This window comes from Echinococcus granulosus, assembly GCF_000524195.1.
Source record: "Echinococcus granulosus chromosome Unknown EG_S00030, whole genome shotgun sequence".
Classification (NCBI taxonomy): domain Eukaryota; kingdom Metazoa; phylum Platyhelminthes; class Cestoda; order Cyclophyllidea; family Taeniidae; genus Echinococcus; species Echinococcus granulosus.
The window spans coordinates 831,019-857,200 of record NW_020170410.1 but is presented as its reverse complement, the minus strand read 5'-3'; the positions used below and the strand labels follow the sequence as shown (position 1 = coordinate 857,200).

At 42.0% G+C, this 26,182-nt stretch overlaps 3 protein-coding genes across 3 annotated transcripts; 2 read left to right on the top strand and 1 right to left on the bottom strand. All coding sequences in view use genetic code 11, as the record gives it.

Annotated features, from left to right (window-relative positions):
• Nucleotides 1–3,764: 3,764 nt before the first annotated feature.
• EGR_04709 (Mps one binder kinase activator-like 2) lies at nt 3,765–4,691 on the top strand (the record flags this gene model as incomplete). The annotated part of the gene is made up of 1 exon (XM_024493958.1): nt 3,765–4,691. One exon carries the CDS (start codon nt 3,765–3,767, stop codon nt 4,689–4,691), a length of 927 nt encoding a protein of 308 aa, XP_024351711.1.
• A 6,337-nt stretch (nt 4,692–11,028) lies between these two features.
• EGR_04708 (WW domain-binding protein) lies at nt 11,029–13,148 on the bottom strand (the record flags this gene model as incomplete). The annotated part of the gene is made up of 4 exons (XM_024493957.1): nt 11,029–11,135; nt 12,527–12,656; nt 12,773–12,976; nt 13,050–13,148. 4 exons carry the CDS (start codon nt 13,146–13,148, stop codon nt 11,029–11,031), a joined length of 540 nt encoding a protein of 179 aa, XP_024351710.1.
• A 2,721-nt stretch (nt 13,149–15,869) lies between these two features.
• EGR_04707 (Casein kinase I isoform alpha) lies at nt 15,870–19,733 on the top strand (the record flags this gene model as incomplete). The annotated part of the gene is made up of 5 exons (XM_024493956.1): nt 15,870–16,076; nt 16,111–16,409; nt 16,449–16,629; nt 18,763–18,843; nt 19,224–19,733. The coding sequence occupies 5 exons, from the start codon at nt 15,870–15,872 to the stop codon at nt 19,731–19,733; spliced, it is 1,278 nt and encodes a 425-aa protein (XP_024351709.1).
• Nucleotides 19,734–26,182: the final 6,449 nt, after the last annotated feature.

Here is a 26,182-nt window from a genome sequence, read left to right as displayed (position 1 = left end):
CTGGGAATGGCGTGCAAACGGTACGATCTCATGAAAGGTGGGCATGAATGTAAATCCCCTGTATTTTTTACTTTGGTATTAGCCTCCCGGAGGAAAGCGAACTCTCTGGTCTCTTTTTGTCAAAGTTCGCTGTCTTCATCCGCTCATTCCCTGCCAATAGTTGAGCAATCTGTTCCCGGAGGAAGCCATCCCTCCCCTTGCACCGAGCCTGTTGAATTGGAGACTGAAGCCACTATCCCCCCAACCTCCCCCAGCAGTAGCCTTCCCGAACTCCCTGAAGACAGGAAGGGCTCCTCCCGTGCTTCCGGCATGAATGTTACCAATCTGAACCCAGCTGAAGAGTCAGTGTCTAGCTCAACAGAAGTCGATTTTCAACAGCAAGCTAGTCTCAGTCACCTATCGTCAATTTTAGAGCGCTATGAAGGCGACGATCCGAGACTGACATCGTTGTCGCAGAACGAAGAGGTGGAGCCGGATTTGACGACTGCTACAAGTACTACATTGACTCAGAGCCACTTGCAATTGCCACTCCCAAGAGTTACGTCTCCACAACAACCTGAAGTGGCCAGTTGTGAAACGAATCTTCCTCACTCAGGTTCTCAAGTTAGCATCGGTCATACAACAGAATCACATCCAGGGACCGCCTTGTCCCGGACTAGAACAACCGTTGCCTCCTTTAGGAGAGAAATCAACAATGAAAGATTTCGAGGAAAATCCTAGCTGTTCCAATCTGTTGAAGAAGCCTCCACCTCCATGCAGCCTGTAAGTTCCCGGCCAGTGACCAAAGAGATCCCAAAATCAAAGTAAATTTCCCATTTACTTTACTGTACACATCAGTTAGATGCATTGAAGAAAGTGAGGCGAACGTAGAACTTTGTCGTAAGAACCATTATGGGTTGTGAGTTTGCAAGCTTCTTTTCCCAACCTTCTCTTGGGTTTGATCCAAGCTATTATACAAAGATCGAAATAGGAGAAGATTGGTCCCCTCCACCACATGCATATCAGGCAAGCTAACATGCCCACGTTGACAGAGCAACTTGTACATCCCCCTCCCTTCTTCTCCATTCCTCCTCTCTCCTTGGCCAGAGGGTCAAGTCACTCGGGTTGTATTCATTTATCAGGTTTTAGCACCCCATGCTTCCATTGGCTCATCCGACTAACTTTTTGACCCCTTTGAGACCTTAGTGCTTTTACTCTCACTTTTTTCATGTTTCATGACTTTAATTTTCAATATGGAGCCATAAATTGATCAAAGAGATATTCTCTTTCCTAATTTTGTAAAATGCTTTTAGGGGAGCATGGTTCGGTTGTTGTGATACTGGAGTTGACAAGGAAGTTTTTTAATCCTTCAGATCAATCACTTGTAGAGCTTGTGGGCATTTATTTGTGGCGTGTGGAAGGTGACGGATAGGAGTATGCTACTATTTGTTTTGTTACTTGATGAGTCCTCTGGGTCGAGCGATTTGATTCTAACACAAGTGACGTAAAGATGTATTCATGCTGCCTCTTCTTTAAAACTTGCTGCCCTTTTGCGGAATCGTGGCAACGACGCTTCCAGACCTAAAAGCCTTATGGTACTTCTATGAGTAAATCGGTTGCTAACGTGGCACCCAAGATTCTTTTCAAAGTTGTGATAAGCCAAAGCCGTATGGTAAATCATACTACCAACGCGGAGAGGAGCTAATTGGCTGTCATCATGGCCCGAACTCCAGATTGCAGAGTGAAAGCACAACTTGCAAAGACTAGACATCCAGCCTGGTTAAGCACACAGTTAAACTATCTACTTACTGCATAATTCCCTCCTTTTTTAAGCGTTATTCCCGACGCTCCCCTTGGTCAATCTCTGGCGCCGCTCATCACGATGCAGTCGGTGCTCTAGAAACCACCATTGAAATAGCAGTGCCAATCACTCAATTTTCTTGCATGCAAGAAGGCATGACATCCTAACGTCACTGATATATCTCAACAGTTCCATTGTATCTGTAGTTGCGTCTTACTTGTGAACTGTATTGGGAAGGGAAATGCACTGGCTCCACATCGATCAAGACCAGACCAGGCTCTACAGGAAGGGCATCTCATATGCCAATCACTATTCACAAAAACACTGGCCTAAAGCACACCTGTTGAGCATAAATTAGAATTTAATAAGGAGCCACGGGTCTAATCTTTCGCTCTCAATCCTCTTTGTCACTTTGTTCCTATTTCACTGTTACCCAATCACCTGGATTTTATTCAGCCAGTAGGGCCACAAAGTGGTTAACATCTCCGTACAGACACCATAGACAGTTACATAATAGAAATTCCCAAACTTTCAAGTCTGTTGTTGCTTCGCTTGTTAATAGCTCTGTTGAAGAAAGTAGAAACGGAGTCCATGGCAAAGGCAGACATCATTTTTAAACCTACTAGTAGGCTTAGCAGATTCATCCGTCTGCGACAGAGGGCCTTCTAGAATTCTGGAGCTTTTAAATCTGGAAAGTCATGCTTTGACCAAGTTTGTTGGCCTCTGTCACAAGCGTAGCCCCCGAGTCTACCTGAAATCGTAATAGGCCAATGTACCGTAGAACGTGCGTTACCACCGACGGAAAGAGCTAGGAGACCACAAAGTAGGATTATAACCTTCGGGCAATAAATTTTTAGTCTAGTAGAATGTACGGTTGAAAATATCAGTTCAACACAGGTGATATATAATGATGACAAGCAGATATTATTGTATACTTAATCCGCGTGCCAGGTGAACAGTTCCTGTATTTAAACGAAAGCTATGAAGACATTTGCAAATCGCTTTATTGGTGCTCACTTGATCATAATTTAAGAAAAGAGCCTTTATTTAATTAAGCATACAATTAGTCTGATTAAAGCCATACCGTAAATTCAGAAAAAGTAACTGGGTCTCCTCATGAAAATATCGTTTATGATATCAAAACAAAACAAAAGCAGTCATTTGCTGGCAACTTGTAAATCTTTAGTGAAATCAAATGTTTTGGTTATTTCTGTCATAAAAGACAGAAGAAAGCAGCAAATTTATTAACGGATTTCATTAGAGAACAAAAACTTCCCTTTAGTCTTTTTCACATTTAATTAAAAGCTATGTGTCAAGTAAAAAAGTATTACTGGAAAGCTTGCTTATTTTGTCACAAGCTCTCATAAGTCGGCCTGTGCCTTGTATAAATGTGCCCCTCTAAAGCGATAGTTTTAAATTTATGAGGCGTCCTGATACCTAGATTCACGGGGTGGGTCGGCATGTGCCTTTCTCCCTTGTATGATACTTTCCTAGCATTTCCAAATGTCACTAGTCAATCACCATGCCTTTCGCTTCATTCCGTCCTTAGTATATATTAAACGACGTCAGCGTTCTTCCATATTACTTTACCTTCTGTGCTTTGTAGCTTGTTTATGTGTTTTCCTTATTCTTATTTACTAATCCATCACTAATCTTAGCAAGTCATTTATTTGGAATCGGTTAGCTCTCTTAGACCTTTTTCCAATCTAAGCCACCCTTAAATCGTCCCAGGTCTTTGATTATTCGCCGTAAAACAGCTGTGTTCGATATCCATAATCCAGTAATTACGGCAAAACCTACCCTTTTTACAAGCTATTATCTTTCTTTAAACTACTTTGTCAAGGCGAGGTAAGCTGTCACATGCTGTCACCTGGTGGTCTCCAGTTAGCATCAGACTGTTAGCGTGTTCCAATTGAAAAGTACATGATTGTGTTCTCAACCATTCACTTTAGCTGAACCTGCACTATTCGTAATGGAGTGGTTGATGGGTAAGGCTCGAGGTGTCAGTCGTGGTCTAATTAGTGGTTCCATGTCGTCCCCGAACTCCGCTACTGCCATCATCTCAGCTACCACTACATCGACTCCCTCAGACGTACATTCTTCTCCCTCGCCTCCTCCACCTTCACCACCGCCTTACCTCAAACCCTCCTTCCTGCGTCAGCAACTCTCTCTCGCCGCCGCCGGTAACACTCCTGTCGATTTTCCTTTCCTTGTGGAACCCGAGCATCCTCTGGAAGAGGATGAATGGATCGCCGTCCACACAATTGGACTGGTCGAGAACCTCTGCAGCATTTTCGATCCCCTCTACGAGGTTTGTTTGTGTCGTGGAGGTGGTAGCAGTAGCCCCTCAAAAGCCACCGACGATGTAGAATTCACCGACTCCTTTGTGCAGACGAAGAAACCCGTACGTCAGGTGATCAGTCTCATACTCTCTGAGTGCAATGATGCGATACAATCGGCGCGAATATTCCCTGTTAGACAGGGCCAGGCCTTTTCGCCTTCCGATTTGCGCGAAGAGGCGGCCCGCATTTGCCGCAAACTGTTGCTCTGCCTCGTACACATCTATACCGCCCATGTGAACCATCTGGAGCAGCTGGATCTAGTGGCCCATATGAACACTATCGCGAAACACTTCTTCGCCTTCACTTCACGGTTTAATTTGATTGAGGAGGAGGACAACAGAGCATTGGCAGCTCTTCAGGGCTTTCATCGACGCCTGTTGGAAACACCGGCGCCTAATGTGATTGTTTCGACGAACCCGATGACACCGACGTCAGTGGCAACGGTAACTACCGATGCTAGTGTGGCTTCATCGTATTCGATGCCCTCTGCTACCGCTTCCGTTACGCCTGCCCCATCCATTTTGCCGGTTGTTATAAGCGCTTCAGTGCAGGAACAGACCGCCAGTTAGGCGATGACTGCGCTGCCACTGACTCTCTTCTAGTCACTTTGTTTGCGCATTTTGGACCTTTTATATTTTAAACGTGCATTCTACTCCCTTTCTTGTTGTAGCTGAACTAGAAATATGACATTTGTATGCTTTCAAAGTCGAGTCACACTAGACTCTGGCAGACAGCTTTTTGAAGTAAAAGTTAGGGGTCAGTGAATAAGAAAAAAAAACTGGGACGATAAAGATGTCATTATTTAGTTGCCCTCGAAGTTTTACAAAACATTCTGCCATTAAATGTTAGGAAAACGTTGAGTCTAAAGATGCCACTTACTTATGGAGTTTAAGTAGCGCTAGGATGCAAACATGTTAAAACTTTTAAAAAGGCATAGGTGGGTGAGGTGGAGCCAAGAGGCACCAATAAGGGTGTGTGGGTGCTAAAGTATTGTCCTCTGTGCCTTTGCCTGTTTACCTCCTCCGTTCGATGGTCGTGTGGTCACTCAAACCGGCACCGAGGATGCATTGGTGAAAAGGTATTGAAATAAACTGTGACGTTCAAGATGTCGCAACAGGTGGTCATATCGACCCAAATGCCGGGAATAGCACAATCCCTTACGATTTCAACAAATAAACAATAGCAAACGCCTGTTAGAATACAATGATAGAATACACATTCCAAAAGTCCCATGTTTTACAGTGAAAATCTTGGAATTCGATACTCTACGCATATTTAAGTCATAAAGTCTGTTTTTTACTCTGTAAGTCCATTACCAAGGTCAGAATTTGTTAAAACACAAGTGTAGTCTTTTGTTGTGCCCCTTATCGAAGAAACTAGTCGCCAAATACGTTATGAAAAAATTTTGATAAATGTATTTTGAAGTACTTTAACTTAAATAAAATATTCGTTATTGGCAAAGTTTTATGCACAAATATGGATCCTGGTCTTGCATACACCAGTTTTGGTTGCTATTTTTCCTCTTAATGTCTCTGTTTATGCGACAGTCACGTATTGCAGAATCTGACGGAAGGTCGTGAATGAATAAATCTACTTTGTTGAACTTGGCTTCATTTGCAAAGCTAACACATCTAATTGAATGCGTCGTTGGCTTCTGTTGTCAGGTGATGACTGCAGAGCCCCAAGTCTTTCCTGAAGACAGAATGTGCATCGTCGACTGGGGGTTCGCTGATATGGCCCGGAGACATTCCGCTCAGCGAAAGCCCAAAAGCAGAGCCTTAAGAGCTCCTGAATCCGTCACACAGCCTTAAATCAACAGTCATATTTTACATATCTACCCCCCTTCCTTCAGTCTGAGCGTCGTCCCCGGCGCTTTGCTTGGTCAACTTCCCTCGTTGGCTCTGTGAGGAAAATCACCTACGAACCAACCGCTTCAGTCATCCAATTTGCGGGCAAATGGGAGGATATGCGACTACAGCACCACTAATCCATCGTGGCAATTCCACTAAATCTAGAGTTTCGTCCTTTTGAGAGTTAGCTACCCCTATCGTATGACTATCGCTAGTCGTAAAAACACTGGCCTGAAAGCCGAGCCATTTAATCAAAGACGGGTTTTAAAACGACTTCGTGGGGCTGGGATTCGCATCTGTCCCCCTTTCCCATTTTGTTATAGCTTTATTGCTGCGCGGTCATATCTCTGAGTTCTATCCAGCTGGCAGGGAGGTGGAGGAGGTATCTCGTGCTCACTTAGTAGACAACTTCATACAAGTACCGTTAGACGGTAAGGTAACAAATTTTTCAAAATGGCTCACCAGCTAGTTAATAGCATTCCTGCTAAATACGGGACTGGGGTGGTTGTCAAAGGTGAACATTATTTTCGGTCCTTCTGTTGGAGGTCGTCACAGATTCTCCCATCCATGCCATATACCCTCCTTCCGTCACGTTGATGTTTAGTCTTCCACAGTAGTAAGCAGCGTAGTGGTCCCTTAGAATCTGATTCGCTTTCCGTTGCCACCAATATAGCGCCCCAAGACTGCCCTGAAGACTAAAGAAGGCATTATGCTTTGGCAGAGTATGTATCACCAGCGTACGGAGGGGCTGGGGCTGGGGTCTACTGGCTTGACCCGGAGGCCATGCCGCCCAGCAGAGGTACCAAGGTGGAAGCTTAGGTGCCCGTAAAACCAATGCAATCAAAGTATCACACTACATTCTCTCATTGTGATTGCCTTAAAGAAATAGCAGACGTGCTTTTGGGATGGATCGCTGAAGTGACTATGCCAAAATGGCGCTACTAAGTTTTTTTTTTTAAGGCAATCTTCCTTGGTCTAGCGTGGGTTCCGATAGGAGCGAAATACATAAATGAATGTTTCTGATACTGCCCACCTGAAATTATTTCAACTCCATTGTTTTTAATGTAATCTAAGTCAGGTATGTCGGTTGGTTAAAATTAGAAGTGAACTTTCCCTATCTGAAAATACCTATGCAGTAGACAAATGAGTTTACATTCTCCTAGGGAGCTTAGGAAACTGGAGTTGCTTACCCTGCCAATTACCTCTTTCGCCTATTCCGACTTCCTGTATGATACAGAACATTGGTGATAGGCTACTAGTTGTCAGTCCTCTTTGATTTACAGGCATTCTCGATCAAAAGACGTGGAATAGTAGTAATTTTCCCTTAAATCCCTTGACATAGGTATTTTTTAAAGTGGTAATACGACTCAGCTGTAGCCACAGCAATTACCCAGTGAAAACAAGTCTTTTAACAATAAATTTTTTATGTGGTTTGAATAATTTTAAACTAAAGCGCCACACATTTCTTTCAAACACAGCGACTTTTGCATAAAATATTGGAACCCAGAGGGGATCTTCAAAATTTCCGGAAACACCAGTCTCACTAGCAGGGACGCCTGTATTACCAGAAAAATTTTTTGTTCAAGTATCTACAATTTTTCAATTTCGTGAATATTTTCGTAAACAACTTAGAAACCACCTCCCCCCAGTCCCTCCTAATTGGCTGAAATTGCGTCGACTGCACTTTAGGCGATCATTCTTAGCCCGAGGTCGATCAGCTGACCGGATGATCCAGACTTGGAACGTAGCTCGAATGTGGGGGTCAGGGGGTCTCTACTGGTCAAGTATTTACACGCAAGTCACATCTCTTGCTGACTCACCCATAGGATCCAGGCGACAAGGGCACATGAGGTCAGGTCATGAAACTAACCCGCCATTTCGGCATTTCATTTGCCCTCACCCATGGGCATATCAAAAGTATCTTATAACAGTGCTTTTTACTATCCATATCAATGGTTTAGTTGTAAACAGTGCCTTAATTACAAATCCGAAATTTTGGCATGAAAGGTGAGGTTGGGGCTCTATGCTATTGTAATGGGGGGGGGGGGGGGGAGACAATGAATACGTCCACTCCATTTTAATAACTTTGGTATTAGACCGTCAAAAAAAATAAGGATTCAGTTCGCAACCACAATGCATGAAGATGCCAAATACTTCTCTTACGTCAAAGTTACGCCCAGAGGCTACCACCTCCACCACGTTAGAAGTCAGTTTAATAGCGATTTAATTTGCATAAATTCGTGACCGTCCACTACGTACCATTAAAAGGGCATCTTTACTAGAATAAGTGTTCAGCTTTTGATTTTTAGTTCCTTTTCATCTAAAGCATCGCAGTAGGATTTGAAATGGTTATGAAAAGAATTATTAGCCTTGCAAATTTTTAATTCTCAGAGATTGTTGTTAAAGATGGCTGTCACATATATGTGACGCCCCGTTTTTTTAATCGAACTTCGCATGTTATTTGTCAAGTTATAGTCAAAAGCTGAAATAAATCGCGTCTCAAACAGATAAATTGGGATGAAAGCAATGTAGGCTGTTTCTGGTTTGAGGATAATCCAATTTTTTTATCTGGCAGACAGTAGTTGAGTCGGTCAAATAACTATGATAGTTGATATCATGTTATAACGATGGAGCACTTGGATTGTGACTGTTAATTTGTAATACCTAAATTATTTGTTTAACTCTTCCTCCCGGTTTTGAGGACACTTAAAGCACCACGATTGTTCTTCTACTGAGGAGCACGGCGTCCAGGACACGCCACTAGCCCAAGAATTGCGCCTCTTTTTGTTCTCAGGAGTGACTCGGGGCACTGCAGATCTTCCTCTGAGAATTTGCTATCAAACATTGAACGCAAAAACATTCCAGTAGATCTTTTAGCTACCAAAACTTCGACAACGGTGATTAAACTCGAAAGGAAGTCAGCAGCCCAGATAGCAGAAGCTTTAGGCTCGCTTTTTAGTTTCTGTTTATTACTACTATTTAATCAAGTCACCTTTTTGCAATCTGGCCGCGAACGCTAGATATTTCCACGAATTTCATAATCTGAATTTAGACAGCAAACCTCTGCGATTCCCTGCTTGTCACTACTTTACGTATTTAGTTCGACAACCAATTTCATCAATGTCACTAATTATTGCCGTGGCTAAGTAAATGATTATTTTATGAAGCAGAAGCGCTAGAAATTTGTCCCTCACCGCTAAATCCACTATTGAGATTGCTTAATATTATATTTAAAATCATTTTGATGCGACTCATGAAAGATTGGTCTATTTTCAACTGGATTTATTTTGTAGCGCCCGAGGTCTTGCAGAAGGGTTGAGAGGCTATTGGCATAACTCGGAGACTACGCCGCCTAGCAGAAGTACAATGCTGGGGCATTAAGTATCTGCGTCAATAAAACGAGGAGTTAAACAAACAAAGTAACGAAAATCATCCCTTGTTCACTAGCCATGGCCCATGCATCGCCAACAAAGTTGGCCGTTAGTGCCTAAATTCATTGTGGAGATCAAAAACTAAGTTCAATGAATTACAGAGACTTGGACAAAGCAGACATTACTTCATCCCCAGGGAAGGAGAAATCTTGAACAACCGGTATCGTCTGGTATCACTAGAAGTTGGGTTTGCATCAAGTAGATCATTCAATAGCCAAAATGGTGATAAACGGAACACAAATGAAGTGTAAATGTTCGGAAGCATTCTACTGCCAAGTATTGTCCAGGCTGTGCCACTACTTCACAAATGAACCACCCAACGACAGACATTTAACAACGAATTCTACATGCGATTAGGAACATTCTCACCGTGATGCAAATTCATAAAACCATCTGTACTTCTTTCTCGTGGGTCTTTTCAAAGTCGCCCACGACTATTGCGGAATTTAACGCAGAGAGCTGTGGCAACTCAGAACTGCAAAGGCAATGCTTGGAGCAGGAAGAATCACGTGCTTCTCTTCTTATTATGATCATGTAGCTTAATTTTTTCCATGCGGCTACAGCAATTTCTTCCAGACCATTAATTAGATAACTTCTTTAGACATACACCGGATCACAACTGCATGATAGAACAGATGAATGTTCTAGCTGTTGTTAGCCGTTTCCAGAGAATAGGAAATTGGTTACATTGCAAGGTGAATCAAGGAGAGTTAGAATCAACAACGGTTGTGCAGAAGGCATATGCAGCCACCTGTAATGCCTTCGAGTAAGGCCAGTTGTTGCATTGGTTCCGTAATGGTTAGTGCCAATCATAACATTTGTGATCGTCGTCAATCGCCATAGTGCTTGCGAATATTCACTCCTTGGAAAGAGATTTGTTCAAGCTGGTTATATCTGTTTGAAAATTTTACTAGATTCCCACTACAAATTAGGCCAACAAAAGCGCTCTCTAAAAAATGAGAATCTGAGCAAGTTACTAGTTCTAGCTAATTCGGTTCTGAAACCTCAAAGTTAGAACAGCTCGACTTGATTTTGCTGAGTTTAACCATAGGAGACGGCAGTTTGAGTGGACTTTCCTAACCGACCACTGCCTTTTTAAAAGATAATTTTGCAACAGTTTCACCTACCTTGACGCAAGAACGACATATCTGCAGATGGGACATTTTTGACGAGGCCTTGATTACCGTCGAGAGATTAAACTCGCTCCGCCTTCCCTGCGTTTCAATAAGTTTCATCAGAACCCCCACATCGTTAAAGACCTGAAATAGTTTCCTCTTCATTATAATGCCCTCCATCACACTGCTATTGCTGATCAACACACCGATTTTCGCTTCAATAGTTGCTTGTTACAAGGACAAAATGAAGACTCCTGTGAAGGAGAGCAGCTCGCAAACGGTTTTTAAATGAAAAACATTTAAAGTGAGAAATCCCGTGCGGCGTAAAACAATTTCATGGCGAAAGCTTTTCACTGCAAATGACACAGCCAGGTTTCGCTTCCCAGTAAACAAGCAACAATCAGCAACGCGTGAAAGGAGACGAGAATTTACCGGAAGGAAAAATTAGCAAATTAAACAGGAATGTCAAGTATTAATAATTCTAATGATGAAAGCGGGGCTCGACACAAATCAAAGATTCTTCTTATCTTCCGGTTCCATGGGAGGTGCGGACGCCTGACTGTAGGGTGGAGCGTAGAAGGTATTGGGATCAGATGGATAGTAATACCCGGTGTTAACTAAAAAGGAGCGAAATTGAATGATGGCCACTTTTGAGAGGGTAGCGCCATGGAAGGATACATGCATCATCAGCACACAAGTTTCATTTAATCGGGGTTCAAGACTAAGCCCATTTAAAGAGCAAGACCGTATATGTGCTTTTTGGTAAACGGTAATAGGTAAACTGGCTCCCGTAGCGAAGTGTGGTAGGAAATGGAATCCTCCTTTTTCTGGATTGAAAAGATACTGACTTAGATTATCAAAACAGAATTCCGCAAGATCATAAAAAGGGGGCATTAATATCACACGAAAAGCGGAGATATTACAGCTCATTTCCTTCATTTGGTCAGTGTAATAGATGGAAGAAAAATAAAATAATCCGCAAATAAAACCATAATAATCTGACCAAAAGCCCAATAGTCTGGCGGAAAGACACATTGGAAGTTAAATAGTCAACAACTCGGTTTCATCCAATATTCAAATAGCCCTAACTTGTAGATTGGTACTTCAGCTATGCTCACCGAAAAAAAGTTAAATTTACCCGATTCGAAGAGATTAGCGTACGCAAATGGCATAAATACGTTATTTGTAAAAGTATGCTATCAATAAAACCGCCTCCTACTCATCAACGTGTTAGATGGATGCAATTTGAAATCTAACATGGCTAGTTTAAGTGCATTTATCGACAAAAAACCGGCCAATTAATGAAACTATTACCATCATTTACAGTCTGCTATTATTTTACAAATAGCTATGTGACGAGTGCATTCGAGATGCTCGTGAAATAATCATGACAACTAGTGTGAAGGGTCATACACAGTAACAACAGCAACCACTACAATATCTAGCTCGACACATACCACAGAAGTCAATTACAGTCACCTGCAAATAGTCAAGAGGTAATGCATTATCAAATGCACGCACAAGACAGCAATGCAAACCAACATTTTTGTTGTTTCTAAGCAAAAGTACTTGCCACACCAAATACTACAGGGTAATGGCTACCAAATATATCAGAACTTGTAGGATTTTGAAATCACAACCAAAAACACAATATCTAGGTGGCAACTGATCGAAGACGTTGAAAAAAAGCACCGGTACGATATTTGCTAAAATAGATCGCGCTGAAGTCACTGATAGAAAATTACATTAAATAGTTCGGAACGATAAAGAAGCGTAGTATGACATACGACTCCAGCTCGTCAATTTAAGGTTTGCTCATTGGGTGAGGAATATTCTGAGAGCCTATAAAGATCTAGTAAAGTGGCAAGATCATAAGCTAGTACGTGAGCGCCAAAACGACCCTACACACCAACTCTTTGTCCCCTATTCCACACTCTGAAGCCGATGTTTTCATCTTCACCAAGTTTGGAGACGCACTAGGTCCACCTCCTGAAGTAATCAAACATACCAGGTGGCGGGCCGCCGACTGGGTAAGGCGGCATCGGACTCGCCGCAGTCGCTGTGTATGGTGGCGGTGGACCCGGATTCGGTGTGTAAGGCGGAGGAACAGCGCCGGGATAGGGCGGTGGAGAGTTCGTCTGATACAGAAACTCAACTAGGAGGAAAAGAGAAGGATATGGGTTTTAGAGATTCCCACGCAGAAGTATGTATAAAGCCCAATCTAACCTGGTGGCGGAGAGAAAGAAGGATGCACCTGCATAAATGAGTTGTAGTAGGGGTCGTTCACGAAAGGCGTGTAGGCCGGAGGAGGACAGGCGTAAATTTCGCAGAGTGGTGGGGCAACGGGAGTCTCGTATGAGTTCTGTAGTTTGGAAGCTCGAGTACCGAGCTCAAGAAGGCTCTTTCCAAATTCAATTGCTCCTCCATGGTTGAACGCTAACTTAAAGGGCATCTCACCCTGTAAACATAGGAAATCAGAAAACCAATACCTGTGGCAACGGAATTCATCGTCCAGTTAGGTGTCAGCTTACCGCCCACTGGCCTGATTCAGACAACACAAAACCTTCAATGTGGTTGGGTCCAAACGTTGGCTGCTTGATTGCTACACGTCTCATATAGATGAAGGCCATGCTCAGTGAATTAAGTGTCGGACTTTTATCTTTGGAGAGGAATATCACCTAAATTGTAAGTGAACAAGGATTCAGTTACTCGATGTGATGTAAGATACGCGGTTCCTGAGTACCTCCCATTAGGCTGCTGGCCCGAACCGGAAAGTGTAAGCTTACATCCATCATATGTAATAAGAAGTCTGAGAAAAGGATGGGAGAGAGAGACGCCTCACCTTTCTCCGTAAAAGAGAACTACTCCTAATCCATCTTGTGTGTGAGCTGTATTAATTGACATGGCAGCCAACACGGAATACGGACCAAAACATAAAACACTAAAACGAAAACGGTTACGTGTCGTCAGAACAGAAAAACAAACAATATGTTGAATAAAACCTCAAATGCACACCACAAACATTGAATAAATTTAAAATGTTTTTTAAATACAAAAATGATAACTGCAAAATAATGTGCAAAACGTTGAAAAATATTTGTTCACATCAAGATGCGAACAGATTAACTTTACATGTTCAAAAAAACGCTTTTACTTGAAGCAAAAAAGTTTGTAACCACGTTCATTAGCCAATGTGGTCACAAGATCTAGCTTGCAAAAATCAGCTGTGGATCAGCTTCAAATCTGATTAGTTGTCCATGATTCAGGAATCAAAATCTCCTTCCTTAATTACTAGCCACTGCGTATTGTTCTACTTCCCTGCAATTTTTCAGGGCAGCAGCTGTGATGTTTCGAGATTTCCTTAAAGACGAGAGAAGACAATTCTCGGGCCGAATACACTTATTCGACATGCAGAAGGTATTTGGGCAACTGGCATAGCCTGAAGGCCAGCCCACCCGGCGTGATACAACGGCCAAGTCAAAAGCAGCCCTTTACCAAAACCAAGCTTTAAGCGGCCATCGTATCACATAGCCCCTCTCCTCTTTTGAGAGGCGTCTTCGGCGCTCCCCTCGGTCAACCTCCCACGTCAACAATCACAACGTTGTCGGTGTTGTGAGGAAACACTCACGATTGCACCGTGCCACTCACCAAACTTTTATGCAGCTAGGGAGGTACACGACTGCAACGTCACTGATCCCTCTTGGCAATTTGACTGGATCAGGAATTTCGTCCGGTTTGGGAGCTGGGTTCAGGAACGGGGAATTGTACTGGCCATCTTGAGTGTCCATGGATAGACAAAAGGACACTGGCCCAAAAGTAGATTTGGTAGAGATGGATGGGATTTTGCACGGGTTTGTAAGGGAAAAGTTTTGCGTTTGTTCCTCATTATCAAGTTATTCTCACTTCGGAACTACTAGTCACATCTATCTGGACTCTACCCATCTAGTCGAGAAATGGAAGAGGTATCGCGAGTTCTGTTTATCGACAACTTTATGCAGGAACGGTGTAGAAAGTCTGCAACGAAACTATTCAAGATGCTTCACGGCCAGTGCCACTTCAGTTGTTAATAACTTTCCTGCAGAACAAAGGGCCGAATTAGTTGCCGAGAGTTGACGTCAATTTTGTTCTTCTGTTTAGGGTCATCGCCGATTCCCCAATCCGTAATATAGGTACTTCTTCCGCCCCACAAAGTTTGTCACACAGTAGTGGGAATCTTGATAGATATTTTTCGGCATTAAGTTCGCTTTCCGTTACCATCAATGCAGCGTTCCAAGACTTCTCAGAAGACGAAAGGAGACGGAATACTCAGGTAGGATGCATATGTTTGACATGCAGAAGGTATTAGGGCTACTGGCGTGGGCTGAAAGTCAGCCCACCCGGCTTGGTACAGTGGGCAAGTCAAAAATGGTCAGGAGTTAAATAACCGCCGTACTACAGCCGTATTTGTAACCTTAATAACAAGGCATGACAAAATTTACTAATTGTATGTATTAATACAACACATATTACAACTCTAATTTAAACTACATGTATGTTAATTTTAGTACAGATCTTTGGCTAATAGTGAAATCGAGCAAAAATCGAGAGCAACATCATTCCTACATGTCAATAAGTCACGCAACACAACTACGAAAGCAGTTGGATGCCTGTTTGTGTGTTTAAAAGAAGTGCTACAGGGCTGAAATTCTACCACTGTTACACTAAAAAAAGCATAATTCATTGGAAGTTACAATATTAAGATTAAAAACATCCACTTATGCTGAACATGGGTTTAAAACGTGTGATCAATAAGTGGAATAAACAGTTCCACCGTGGTGCTACTATCTACGCGAAATCCGAACTTTGACTGTTAGCTGAAAAAATGGAAGGAGATTGATTGTAGCCACTTTAAATTCTTGTGGACTCAAACACATTTTCATAGGTCTAATACACTTCAAAGCCAAGGAATTTTTCCTTTTAAATATGCTTAGTGAGGAGCAGAATGCCATACAAAGGCCCAGTGCGTAGCATCTGAATTATTTTTAAATAATAGAAAGAGTAAGAGCAGCTAGCTGTCTATTCATTCAAGTCAGATAAATAAAGAGTTAATTAATACGCCAGAATCAATTCAGTGGATTTTATCCCGTTTGTCTGTCTGTATCGCATCGAATTATCTAAAAATGGTTGTTTGGGTGACCTGCACAGTGCATTTTGTAATACGCGCATTATTTGTGTTTTTTTGAAGAGCTCACCAGCCCTTGTGATTGTTTAAATTACTGGAGGTTATGTCCATCTGGCCTCTTCAAAACAGCGTCGTAGGTTTGTCCTTACACAAGGTGGACTGTACCTGAATATTGTCAAAGTTTAGTGCAATGGAACTCTTGGGTCCTTCTAATCGCTACGATTTTATTGTTGCTAAGAGATGGAAGCTCATACGGAAAATTGGGGCTGGATCTTTCGGCGACATATATCTTGGTCTAAACATCGCTAATGGTGAAGAGGTTGCTGTTAAACTGGAACCCATGAATGCCAGACATCCACAACTGGTCTATGAAAGCAGGATCTATCGCCTTCTTCAGGTACTGTATAACTGCAACTTCTCATATTTCACAGAACACTTTTGCCGTTCCTCGAATACACTGGTTCGGCTCTGATGGAATGAAGAACGATTACAGAGCCTTGGTGATGGATCTCCTGGGTCCAAGTCTAGAAGACCTCTTTAACTACGTTGGTCGAAGGTTCACCATGAAAACAGTTCTCATGCTGGCTGAGCAAATGCTCTGGCGTGTTGAATATGTTCACTCTAGAAATCTTATCCATCGTGATATTAAACCGGATAATTTCCTGATGGGAATTGGCCAAAGATGCAACAGACTATTTCTAGTTGACTTTGGCCTCGCCAAAAAATACAGGTTTGCTTTTCTATTGCCTAAACTGGTGTCATCATTTAGAGACAGTCGCACAAAGGTGCATATACCATTCCGGGATGACAAGAATCTTACCGGTACTGCCAGATACGCGAGCATTAACGCTCATGCTGGCCATGAACAGTCAAGACGCGATGATATTGAGTCTCTGGGATATGTATTTATGTATTTTCTTAGAGGTCAACTTCCATGGCAGGGCTTACGGGTGAGTGATTTTACATATTTTTACCTATATGCGTTTATTCTCAAACATAGTTTAAAAACTACAGACCATGTAGCCAAGTGTTTATACATTAGTCTGTTTATTTTGTGGGTTAGTGGTTAGCGTTTGCGTCAATCTTCGCATTTACTGCCATTATGACATCGGGGTCACGCAAACTACTTAGCAGTGATAGATGAGATGCCTTTCTTTTTTATTGACGAACGTTTATCTTATCTGATCATTCATTTGATTCGTCTTTGTAAATGAAAACTAACCCTACCTTTGATACACGATTGGCTTCTAAGCCCTTTTGGTTCTCCTATTTCTTCGCCTCGCTTAATTGGGTTGTTTTTGTTTATCCCTTATTCACTATTTGTGATTGAAGTTCCAGACTTATGATTTTGTTAGAATAACCTTCGGTACCCTGATAGTACGCTTACATTGCTCTTTATTTGGCAAGCACAAAGTGGCTAGCAGCTGTGTGACAGCTATTAAACTCCACTGCGGCAGTTAAAAAGTGCTTTTGAGAAATGATAAGAGCGCTCGCTCTGTTTTATTGTCAAATGTTTTATCAAATTAAGACTGATCCCAATGTTTTTAAGTTACTCTCTTCGGACGATATATCCCTCTTAGAGGCTGCATTTATCCTAGTACTATCTTGATTTGAGAAGGTTTTGCTAATTTTGTTCATCGCTGTTGTTCTCTTGTTTGGTCCACACCAGTTCTTTTGCCTTTCAATGAAGAGAGCTGTATGCCAGCGGTCTCCTAGACAAGGGCAGGGTGTATCTACAAATTGATTAATTTAACCTAATGGTTTTAATGCACAGTCTGGCCAAACAGTGACTTGTTACTTTTTGATTACGTTCACTGCAGTTAGGGGCTCGGCTTTGGGGGGGTTAATACTTGGCCACCGTCTAACTCACTTTGTCGCGCTATTGGCGGTTGTGTCTACACGTCCATCCCACGCCATGGCGCTTACAAGTTCTAGGTTTTTTAGAATGCAATCCCAATGCCTTTGCTTGATTATCTCTGATCGCTTAACACTTTAATCGACTACTCTCGAACGCTTTTTGCCTGATTTTATTGAGTAAATGTCAACGGCGGTGTTACCGCTAAAAACTCACTGTTTTCTGTAGGGAATGTTTAGGATTTATCGTCAATTATTGGGTTGTTGCCGTTTTGAGTCCGTGCTGTAGTGCTAGAGTCAATGCATTGAAATGTTGTGATAAAGGCCGCGTCAAGGAGTTTTGGCAGTCATGTTAATGGCCACTTGTATGACATCAGAAAATCGGTAAACTCTTGTCTGTTAGTCGTACAGCATATTTTAGGAGTTGAGGATCGGTCTGGTCCTTGTATTAGCCAAATGTCTCGAATGTAGATATTTGTTTAATGTGGAAAAATGTTCTTAAAAGGGGATAATTACATTTGTTGTTGTGTTTTTAGTCCGGATTAGCTGCGCAAAAAAACCCATGCGATGTGGGGAAGTAATCAACACATGCACACATTTCCATCCACTGGGAAGAACCCCCATTGTTTTTTTATTCACACATCTGAGTTTTTTTGCTACCGAAATAACGGCTTAATGATTATGGAAAGGGGATATTTTTGGTTGATTCAGATGCCTTGGGGGAGGGCCTTTGAATTCCGATGCCAACCCACGCACGCTCATCACACTGCCATTCGCCACACTCAGCTGCCGAGTTAGTCACGCCGCATTGCGCATCACTGTTGCAACCGTCCCGAACATATCGTGTTGTTTAAACACGCGTCAGCTGGCTGTGCTCGGAACTCGTGTTTCTGCGATGACAGACTGACGTGGCTGCCATGATGCCGTTAGATTTTAAGTGTGGGGTTTAAGGTCAAAGCAGTTTTATTGTTGCGTGTTTCATCATTGTAGGCAGCTAAAATTTGACTTGTATCGATTGGCAGCTCGGGTTGATGAGTGAAAAATTGTGGAATCGGGGGGGGGGGGTGGTTTTGCAACATTTCAGTAGCCAATGCTTTTCCCACTTTCACAGCTATTATATTTCGTTGCGATTATTGTGTAGTATGCAGATGTGAATTTTTTGGTAGATCGAGTATTGTTCTGGTTAGGAGAATTGGTCTGCCCCAAGGTTTTTTAGTTCCTTAATAAAGAGCCCTATCGCTCACTCCGTAGGATTCGATCCGAGTGCTGTCTATCCTCGTGTTCACCAGCCAGAAGATGGTAGTTCAATGGTATGCTAGTTGTAGGGTCGGATTTGGTTTCACATTTTAGCGTGTTAATACGTTTCATTTTACCACACATGTAAGTTTAGCGATCACATCGTTTCCAACGCATTCTCTCCTGTTTATTTTGTTGGCTTGGCTTGGGCACCCAGTGCTTTTTTACCCTAGTATGGTAAGTTGATCTTGGTAGTTTGTTTACGGTGTATTCCTTCGCTTTCGCTACAATTCTCCCGTGTAATCGAGTTGTGAATACGTTTTTCCTCAGATTGTTCGATTGGTCCACTTTATTACCAAGTCCCAAAGACATCAATTTGTAGTCTTGGTGCTTGGAGAAACAACGTGTTTCATAGTTAGTGGTCCATGATATTAATCAATTGTTTTCTTACAAGGCTGCGACAAAGAAGCAAAAGTACGAGAGGATCTACGAAAAAAAACTGGCCACATCTCCGGAGCAACTGTGTCGAGGTTACGCAGTGGAATTCGAGACCTACCTACAGTACGCACGTGAATTGGTGTTTGAGGAACCTCCAGACTACCTTTTCTTGAGAAGACTGTTCCGCAAGCTTTTCAAGACTTACGACTTCGCCTGGGATTCTGTCTACGACTGGACCCTAATGAAACAGAAGCCAGCAGCTCTGTCCTCTTCTAGCAACGCTGCTGGTGGTCACCATCAAACTACTGCGACTCCTGCTGGAGGTGGCTGCAACAATAACAACAGCAGCAATCAACAGCAGATGTCTATGCTGCAGCAGGGTGGTGCCGATAGTCAACAGGTCGCAAACTATCGTCGGCAATACGTGGAGGAAACGTTCAACAACTCGGGCGTTGACTACGCACAACAGGCTGCTCAGGGAGGAGCCGCAGCAGCGCCATATAAGGATCCTAACGCCAGGTTCTGAAGAGTCCTCCTCTTCTCCTTCCTCTTCACATTTTCCTCATTCCACGGAAAATCCTACATGTGAATGATCCAATGCCTTCTGCATTTACTTTCTTTGTGGTACTGTAGTTGTTTTTAGCACTTGTCACTTCTCCATATGCACCCATATTTGCACGCATTTGTTGACCTGGCCTTCGTCCTCTGTGCAGTTAGAGAACACGTGATGTGTCCTCTTAATCGCAATGTGATTATCTCACTTTTTCCGCGTGGACATCTTGTACAGGCTTTGTTGTCCTTGCGTATTCTCTTCCCTTATTTTCTCTAGGGGGACCCGCACAGGAACTCTCATTACATTGCTGGTTTCTATGATATATACATATTGATGAGGTGTGAATGTGTTTGTGCGTATGACCTGACTTTGGTCTGTCTGCAATTTCTGTGCATTGTGAATTTCACTACCCTGTTCTTGTGGGGTGTATTCAGTTGCGTCTCTCTTTATGTGTGTGTGGCTAGCTAACTGTGAGCGTTTTGTAGTGCTTATTTTGTACTTTGAGTCGTGCCGCCTTACTTCTACTCTTGGTTAAAATTTTAGTCTTAAACAAGACTTCTGGTCAGGTCACCAAGGGTTAGACATAAGAGTAGGTGACCTTTGAGGGCTTTCAAATGGGGCCGGAGAGGTTGGTTGGGGTGATCTTTGCATTTTTGTATTTTCACCCCAAGCAGTAAAGGTTACGGCCGAAGCAGTAACTAGGCTTGCGTGGGATGACTAATCATGGTTGATGTGGTGAGATGGTCTTGCGTTCTGGCGGTTGTCAGCCTAGAATAGCGCTAAAGTAAAGCGGTGTTGTTTTTTTCAGGCCAGGGCCACAAATTCATGGGGGTATAGTTGTCTTGACTTTTTTTGTGAGCGATCGTGCTGGTGTAACGGGGTAGAGGGCGCTCGAGGCGTTTGGCTGCAGCTGAAGGATTCGCACAAAAGAAGTGGGTTTCTACAGCAGTTCAAAATAAGAGGAAACTTGAGGAGTCCTTAGTGTAGTATGGCTGTATTTAGAAAATCGACTTTTCTATTCTGAAATCGTCACTTTCCCTTTAAGGCCCTTAATAGCACGGTAGGCTATAATTGGACTTTATAATCTCTCAAGCACGTAAATTGTGACTGTCGCGGGCTTTGCAGTGAGCGCTGCTTTTTTTATCCACACATTATTAAAATCTACCAAACGAAAATGGGCTTGCGCCAAGACAAAACTTAATTACATAATCGTTTTGAGGGGTCAGCCTCCATTGCTAGACGACCTACAGCGAACTGTCACTTATTCACCCAACATGCGGGGTCATCTTTCAGTCATTATCACCTTCGGTTGCATTTTTAGGATCTACTGAATTTGAAACTTCGACAATGGCCAAATTACAGCGATACGATTGAATTTTTACTCCTGTCACAGCCATATTCAATTTTCAGGATCCAGCACTTCGCTGCGAAGGTTTCTGTACTCTAATGCATTCACTGTCGAGATCTTGGAGGAAAATCAACCACTGTAATGCAGATTACTTATAGTTTTTGTGACATTAAACGCTATCATTTAACCATTTAAGGTGCTGCTCAAGAAATAAAAAAACGTAATTATTTTGTAGCGTTGCATGTGAAACTCAACTAGTCTCTGCAAAACGGTTCGGTGCAATCGCGGTTACCATAACCTGGTAACATTCACCTTTCATGTACATATGAGACCATTATCGAATATATTACCATTGTATTGGTACAACATCATCGGGTTATGCATCTATTTCAACTTGTGTTGTGTAAATCTTGTATTGGATCGCTGATAGCTTATGCCATTGTTGAACCAATAAGCAAAGTGCACACCGCCTTCGTGGGTCATTCTAGAGGCTCTGTTCTGGCAGGTGATGTTAATCCTGAAAAGCGGTCAATCACGTGAGAAACTTGAGAGCTGAGACCAGAGAAGGTGATAAGGATCAGCTGACGGTGCCTCACAGACACCGCAATTCACATCTTCACCGCCACCACCACCAGTCACTTTCTAACTTGCCTATGCTAAATGTCAAAGTAAATCCTCTTTTAAATGCTGTATAGCCACGAATGGTGAATTAAATGAGGCTTTATGTCTTCTTGCAATAAATATAGGCTAAATTGAGCAAAATTTTCCATGTATTCCACTTTATGCCACTGGCTTTCTCATGAATTTTTAACCGAAGTGGATCGTTTAGTCAGACTTTAAGGAATTCAACATTACCCAAAATGGAGGAACAAGCAAAACAAAATTCATCGTATTTCTGATTAGGCGTTACAAAAAGGTAGTAGAAGGAATCAGCTTAGTTCTGCCCTGCACCAAAATTCTCTGCAATTTTCCATCGAACCGACGAATAGCTAGTAAAATGGGATCTAGTACCTCCTGATACCAAAGGAGGAAGTCTTGCAGCTATTAGACAGTAGTTTAACTAAAATTTAATAACTCTAATTTTTACACTCCAAGGGCAACAGGTTTATTGTATTAGAGTAACTATTGAGCATAAGCTAAAAGGAAATTCCACCTCCATCACTTCCATGTAGGAGCTGGGAACTGAAGCAGTGCAAAGTGATGGGCGAGAGGTGGGGTGACCTCAGTGTTACATCTCTCGTCTGATTTAAATGTCTCCAGTGCAAGTGCAAAGTGGAGAAATGCGTAAATGGATCACTTGACAGCCTCACTTCATACTGCTTCTCAGTCGTAAACGGTGTATTTTTTAGACAGCGGACTCTTCAACCCAGCCAATGGCGATGCGCTTATAGACTGTAATCCCTTCACCATTGTCAGATTAACTGACGCGCTAGCTTCCAGATTCGCACATAGGTGACGCCCCGATTTTCTAACCTGTGGTCGTGGTTACAAGCTTACGGCACATATTCTTTAGATCACAAACATGGTAATTGATTACGAAACAATAAAATAAAGGAGATTCGACTTGATCAGAGGATGACCATGTATTCTTGGTGTGTGAGTAACTATTTACTGATCAGCTCAGGTGAGTGTTAGTGCTGTAGTAAAATAGTTGAAACCTAGCTGCTTTGAGACCCTTGTAGTGGCGGCACTAAGCGCTGTCTAGCTAGACTCATTAAGGTGTGGAATTTTGCTTTGTTTATTCGAATTCGGGCAAATTCTCACACAAAGAAATGTACTTACGGGGCTGTGCTGAACCTTCATTCACAGGACTAATTAGCTAGAACTGATCGAAAAGCATAAAATTGCGGTTTAGAAATCGAATATAATGTGCTCAGAGCTCGCAACCGTTTTGGGGCCGCAGCTGTTGAACAAGCTGCCAGAGATTGGCACTTGTCCGAGGAATTTAAAGGAAAAGCAGGCAAGACCTTCGGCTATGTACCTATAAGTCATGCAAAATTCGATGTGAATATGCAAAATAAGATCTCTAAGAGAGAACTCCGATTTTGCATTTCAATTTCCTGATGGTTTTTGAGAAGAGGCCAATGGCCGTCGATTGGGTCTATCAATATCATTTCTTTTGCCGATAACGGAACATTGAATTCCTTTACTACAACTGTTGATGGATGCTTCCATTGGCTATCCTTCTGTCCACTTGCCAAACCTTGGTAAAGCAATGCGCTTCCATTAAGAAACAAATTCCGCCAATGGGTCAATTGTCTGGAATTCACCTGATATACTATCAACCTTGGAATTGCCTTGAATGGAAGCAGAGATAATTTGCAAGCCCAAACTGAGCCTTCTTGAGAATTTTACAACCGGCCCTCTTTGACTTTCACGGATAAACCAATGTTCTCTTTTACAGCCCTTGTGTTCATGCCTGCAGCTGGTCAACCATTACACCACGGTTCATTGCTAAATTGTGAAATCAACCTACGAGGGGTTTCATGAGAGAGGAATTCTGTTTCCACATTATTTATTTATTCGGGCACAAGTAAATTTCTGCTTCTGGAGCACACGTTCTGTCCACAATGCTCGCTCTGAAGTGAATACTTTCCTATTAATATGCAAAGGCAATTAACCCATCAGATAGAATTCGTTACACGGTATGTACCGCTCACCATCTCGTAATTATCAATTCCAACAGAAATATGACGTTTACATACCTTGAATGCATCTCCAAATGAGCTTTAAAAGAATTTATTGCCTTTAACTTTGTTATAATACATACAAATAAATACACATTTTAGGCTAGAAACTGCCGGATAATATGAGCATCGTGTTGGGTGGGATGCCGATGGTCTCCGAGGAGGAAACGTACCCTGAAGACTCCTAATCCGTGACATCTGCACCCATTTAAAAATCACTTCCCAATCAGGCATGTCCTTGCCCAACTCGTCCACCGATTCAAAAGGCATGATGGGGGAGGTAGACGAAGGAATCACCGAGCCTATTGCATTAGTTTGCCCGGAGTTCCAATTTGAACAATTTGGGAAATGGCTATTCATCTTTTGATTTACAACGGTACTAAATGACGCCTTTTTTTTGCGTCCTAAAGTAATTATGTCAAAATTTTCTCATGCTTTTTGAAAACGAGGTGTTTTGCACTAAAAAATTATGGCACTTGAGAAAGTTTAGATTTTTTGGTAAAAAACACAATTTTAAGGATAAGCGATCTTGTTCAAAATCTGACGCAACTTAAGCGTGTAAGGCCGAAGTAGTCTTAATGCTTTTCAAAACAACTAAGCGAATTCAATTAAGTGATCCCATTCTCTTCTTAGCCGTTTGGGAATTAGAAAAATAAAGGATGTACTTCTTGTTGAAATAAGCACAACAATTTCCGTCGGGATTATGTGCTTCCGAAATGTGGTAAGCACAAAAGTATGTATTTATGGACTACATTGTGATTTCTTAGTGAACCAGACTATCATTATTTTTACAGTCATAGCAATGTCAACTTATCCTTTTTCTACATGAGACTGCAGGGTCGTGATTCGGTTACGTAAAGAGGTACGACAAGACTTTTTGAGGACTATTTGGTTTGGTGGTTGAGTGGGCATTTCCTACTGGGCTAATGCCTTCAAGGGAATCCGCTTCCGGTTCTGCTTGGAGTGTTTGTCAATAAATATACACAGGCTTTACAGCTTTTGCTATTTTGCTCCACTATCCAGCATTCCAGACATTCCTTTCACAACATTTACGGGTGGGTAGGGTGAACTAATGTGATGACAGGGGAAAATCCATTATGAGTGTGAATAGATTAGCTGTAGTCAAAGAATTTAGGACTTACTTCTTTAAGTATGTGGTCTTTAAATGTGCTTAAATTTTTCTTCATTTGCAAAAAAATGCAGCTGAAAGTTGGGTAAATTATGCCCTCGGGTGGTGAAATATATTTCATTTAGAGTGTCTCGAAATAAATGATAATTTTAACAAATAGAACAATTATAAAGGACACTACGCGATAATTTCTTTCCGCCCACGAACAGGCGCTAACTACGCAGTTCTTTTTTTTTAAAAGAGGCGTCAAGACTGTTTCCATTAGCCATTCACTCCTGTGTCGGTTTTAATGCCTCTTCCTATAATTAACAAATGTAATAAAGTGAATTTGGCACTTAGCTGTTTGGTTTATTTACGTTCGCAAATGCTCATTAGTATCCCATGCATCAGCTTTAAATGGATGTGTTGCCGAGCGTTGATGAGGTGAAATGCAATATCTACATTAGTCCATCATAAAGAACTTGGTCTACTTAAAATATACACTCCTATTAAATAAGCACCCTCGTGAGCATTTTCAGACGAAATAACAGGAATATTCTGCTTATTTTAGTCGGACATCATATAAAAGAACAAGGACCTTTCCTCATGGTACCATCGAAGCTTAAGACAGTTTATATATTACGCGTTATTAATAATGCAACTGTCATGTTGTGGGAGATTCTTGGTATGGGAAATTCACCGCAGTTTCGCCGTAAGCAATGGGAGAATAAGGAAATAATCAGTTCGACTAAGGGCGTGAATAATCGGCCCACTGTAAAGTTAGAAATAAATGAGAACCAACAAAACAGAGTTACCTTAGCTTCTTCGGCTGCAAAAATTTCAGCCTTCGAAGAATATTGTATTTTAAAGAAAAGTGCTTTGAAACTAAAGTTGTTTGAAGTTTTCACTCCCCTAAGAAGTTTGGCATTTTGGACTCAGAATCTTTAAAGCATCACTTTGTCTACTGTCGGTTGTTTTCGTTATTTTGAAGCTACATCCTTGCAGATTTAAGCATTTTAAGTATTTGAGAACAAAAGAATTGGGAATTGGTCTTCTTTTATGAATGAGATGTAGCGCAGACAGCTGAAAACACCAATGATATATTTTGCTAGATAGCTAGGGCGTGGTTAACTAATGATCGCCAAGTTCATGGATAATTTAGGGAACAAACTTCATCCTGACAGGTATTTCTAGTCCTGGCTACAAATTACCCACTTCAGCTGCGGATAATAGAGGGCTGTAATCTGTTGGGAACATTGGATTCATCCATCTCAAAGTG